Source organism: Mirounga leonina, unplaced genomic scaffold, assembly GCF_011800145.1.
Source record: "Mirounga leonina isolate KUSES-001 unplaced genomic scaffold, KU_Mleo_1.0 Mir_311, whole genome shotgun sequence".
Lineage (NCBI taxonomy): Eukaryota > Metazoa > Chordata > Mammalia > Carnivora > Phocidae > Mirounga > Mirounga leonina.
This window is the reverse complement of record NW_023270674.1, coordinates 185,903-189,501: the sequence shown is the minus strand read 5'-3', so window position 1 is coordinate 189,501 and position 3,599 is coordinate 185,903. Positions and strand designations below refer to the sequence as shown.

Sequence of the window (3,599 nt, the reverse complement as noted above, 5' to 3'; positions counted from 1 at the left end):
TGAGTCTCTTGAAATGAGTACAGAAACTGCTTCTCAACAGCTTTGAAGAACTAGAGTTCATAACAATGAAAAGTATAGAGCAAAGAAAATGAGTATTGAGGGGTAGGCTGTACCAATACAATGGGTCTAAATACCAGTTATCCTGATGGCAGGGAGTAAAATTCTGGCCCACTCTCCCCTTTTATTTGGGTTCATTTGGGTGGGTTTCAATTGTGTATGACATTCTTTCTCCTATACTGCGGTTCCCCATCCTCCTCAGTACCTTTTCTCTTCTCTCCTCCAACCCTCTCTCATCCTTATCCACTCAGGAAACACCTGTTGTACTGAATCAAATTCAAGGTCTCAGTCTGCTCAGTGGCACAGAGTTGGAGCCACATTTCCAATAACCGTTCAAGATGTTCCACTGCGACCACATTCAACATGCTCAGACTTAAACTCATCTCTTCTAACATAAATCTGTTCTGTTTCCTCAGCACCCATTAAAAATAATACCTGGAAGTCATCTTTCATGATTTTCGTCTAAGTTTCCCATTAATTGAATCCCATAAACATGCTTCTCTGGTGACACTTCTCTTATCAGCACCCTTTCACTACCACCACCACTGCCTTCCTTCAGACTTGGAGATGTTTATAATCTCTTTGAAATGGGCTAGTGCAGCTTTTGCCCCATCTCCCAGTCCATCCCACCCTTTGCTGTCAGAAATTTCTGTCAACACTTTAGATGTGATCATTTCACCATTTTAACCAAAAGTCACTTGTGGCTGGTAGTAAGTGACTGCCAAGATGAACTTCCTGAGTTTAAGGCACTATGTATTCCACCCCATTTGTCTTTCCCACACCAACCTCCTCCTACCACCCCAGACACATCCCTGCTCCAACCACAGAGACCCACTGGCCAGGCCTTTGAAAAGGCAAGGAAGGAACTTTCTCAGAGGCAAACCTTTCTACTCTAAAACAGGATCTGGGGTTAACCCAGTATGTCAGAACTGGTCAGGGGCATCAGACTCAAGTTCTTTATGGTAAGCAGGGTTTACCTTGGATATCAAGGGGTGCCACTCCCTGGTTGAATAAACAATTGCAAAGTACAACAATTAGTGAGTTATAGGCAGAAACACAGAGAAGGAGCTAAAATAATCCCTGGACTTTGGCTAGGTTGTGTGGAGTGGTAAAAAGAGGTTTCAGAATCTGATATTAGAAAAATAGGGAGAAGAGAATCAAAATGGCTGTGAGCAATCTGGGAAGCTCTCCTAGAAAGGTGGAGAAGGTGCAAGTTCAAAGGAGTTAAAATTTGGGGGGAAAGAGAGACCACATGTAAACAGAGCTTTTCTGCTCCTAGCAACAATGAACCTCCCTATCCTTAGAGTTCAGTAACCTTCATCATGGTCTGATTTCACCAGCATGAATTTTGAGTGACCCTGAGAGGGAACAGGACAGCAAAGGGGGGTGATTAAGCACAGTTTATTCTCAAGGGCTTGAGTTGAGCTGGGAGCTCTGGAGTCACACAACAATTGACACTTGATGATGCAGTGATGAGGTCACAAGTGGGGCTCCCCTTCCCCACCCCCCACCCTTGGCTTCCTCAGAGCTAGGCAGAGGAACCAGAGGGAAAATCCACCTTCTCACACACAGCAATACCATCCATCTCACTCGACTACTTGTCAAGTTCACTACCAACACAAAGGGGTGAGTTGCATTTGGACAACTGCAAATGCCCTGTCTTTTTCTTCTCCTTTCCTAAGAGTGACTTAAAGTACCCCAGGCATTGAACAGGGTTGAGATCATGGCTATTTTTGAATGAAAGCTTCCTTTCATTTTCAGTAACAAGAACTGGGCTATGCCTCATTTGAAAGAGATTTGTAACAATTTTGGAGTTTAACTTAATGATTTATTTCTCCAGGGAGCCATATTGCTTTTAAAACTAAATTAGATAAACTTTTACTTTTATATTGTTAAGGGAAATTAAAGGAGTGCCAGTTAGATACAACTTGCAAGCATTGTCAGGGACTGAGAAGCCCTGCTCATATCTAGAAGTCAAATCATCCACAGAAGACCTAACTCAGGGCAAAACTTAACAGAGGAGGAAAAAAATTCTTCCTTAAAATCATATTTTGTGGATCTCAAATTCATATTTTCAGAGGAATTAGAATTTCCCAGTTCATCTCCTCCTCTCCTGAGTTCTTCCCTTACCCTAATCATGGGGAGGAGTCACAGAGTGACCTATGGGAGTCCAGCCATGGTAGAGATTCAATTAGCTTCCCATCCCCAGTTTTCAAGTGAAGAAAGCAATTCTCAAGGCTCTGAGGGTGTAGGGAGGACACAGGAATGAAAGAAGTGTCCTGAGTCCCTAAACCTACTAATATACCCTCTCATTCCATCTCCAGAGGGTTAGGGAGGTAACCCTGCAGGAATTGTTAAAACCCTTGTTGTGGTATGGATGCCTTTAGCAGTCTGACCAAATTCATGACTTCAGAACAATGTACTTAAATGAATTAATTAAAAGACATGGAGTTGCAAAAGATACCAATTATATTGGTAACATATGATTAAGTATGGTTTTATCATGGGGGGGGCGGGCAATTCCCGGACCCTCGGTTGAAAACTCCTGCTGGGGGATATGGAATTAAGACAAGTGTAAGTGAACAAAAAGCAGGGTAAGTGTGAAGAGACCAAGAAACATTGTCACCAATCCACTCCAAGGACAAGAGGACAGCCCTTAAATGAGAATTTGGTCTAGAGCCCAAACCATCCCAGGAAAGTTTTTCATAAAAGCAAAGATGGGCAGGAGGTGTGAATAGGAAGTCTTGCTGGTCCTCTCCCACCTTGCAGTGTGGTCTCCCACATATGACCTGTTGCATGTTTCTTTATAGGGCCCAGAAAATCAAAGAATGTCGAGCGATGATAAAAATAAATCTAGTGAACCCAAGAATGAGCCCAAGAACTGTGATCCCAGGTGTGAACAAAAGTGTGAAGCCAAATGCCAGCCCAGCTGTTTAAAGAAGTTGCTGCAACGGTGCTCTGAAAAGTGCCCCCGGGAAAAGTGCCCAGCACCACCAAAGTGTCCACTGTTTCCATCACTGTGTCCCCCACCGTGCCCCCCACCGTGCCCTCCTCCATGCCCAGCTCCCTGTCCCCCCAAGCCCTGTTCCAAGCCCTGTCCTCCTAAATGCCCACCTCCCTGCCCACCCCCAGAGTGAGGCACATGGGTACCACTTAACCCACTACGTCCAACAACTCTACCATGTTCACCATCTTGTGCTGAAAGCTGAAGCCATGAACTGACAAGTAAACGTGTTCCTCTGCTGTGCAAGGCTCTCTTCTCCTGTTTTTGTTTTGGCAGTTTGGGGTTTTTGTTGTTGTTGTTGTTGTTGTTGTTTTCCAGCATTAAACCACCAAGAAGCAATCCTAGAGAGTGAGGCCAGAACCGTGGCATGCTACAATCAACAATTTTTGAAGACAGACTCCCCTCTGACCCCACCTGCTACATACAGGGTGTGGCATCTCCTTAGGGGTGCGTCCAGGGAATGCAGACTGAGAGAGCCATATATATGGCTGTTAACAGCGGTTCACCTCAGGAGCCCAAGTGGCCATGACAGAGGAAG

General features: G+C 44.7%; 1 protein-coding gene across 1 annotated transcript; it reads left to right on the top strand.

Annotated features, from left to right (window-relative positions):
- The first annotated feature begins 2,885 nt into the window (after positions 1-2,885).
- Positions 2,886-3,194, top strand: LELP1 (late cornified envelope like proline rich 1). The gene has a single exon (XM_035029776.1). The coding sequence runs from the start codon at positions 2,886-2,888 to the stop codon at positions 3,192-3,194; it is 309 nt and encodes a 102-aa protein (XP_034885667.1).
- The last annotated feature ends 405 nt before the right edge of the window (positions 3,195-3,599 follow it).

What these genes read in the sequence shown, in the direction of transcription:
- LELP1 (XM_035029776.1), top strand. Translation starts at nt 2,886, where the DNA reads ATGTCGAGCGATGATAAAAATAAATCTAGTGAACCCAAGAATGAGCCC.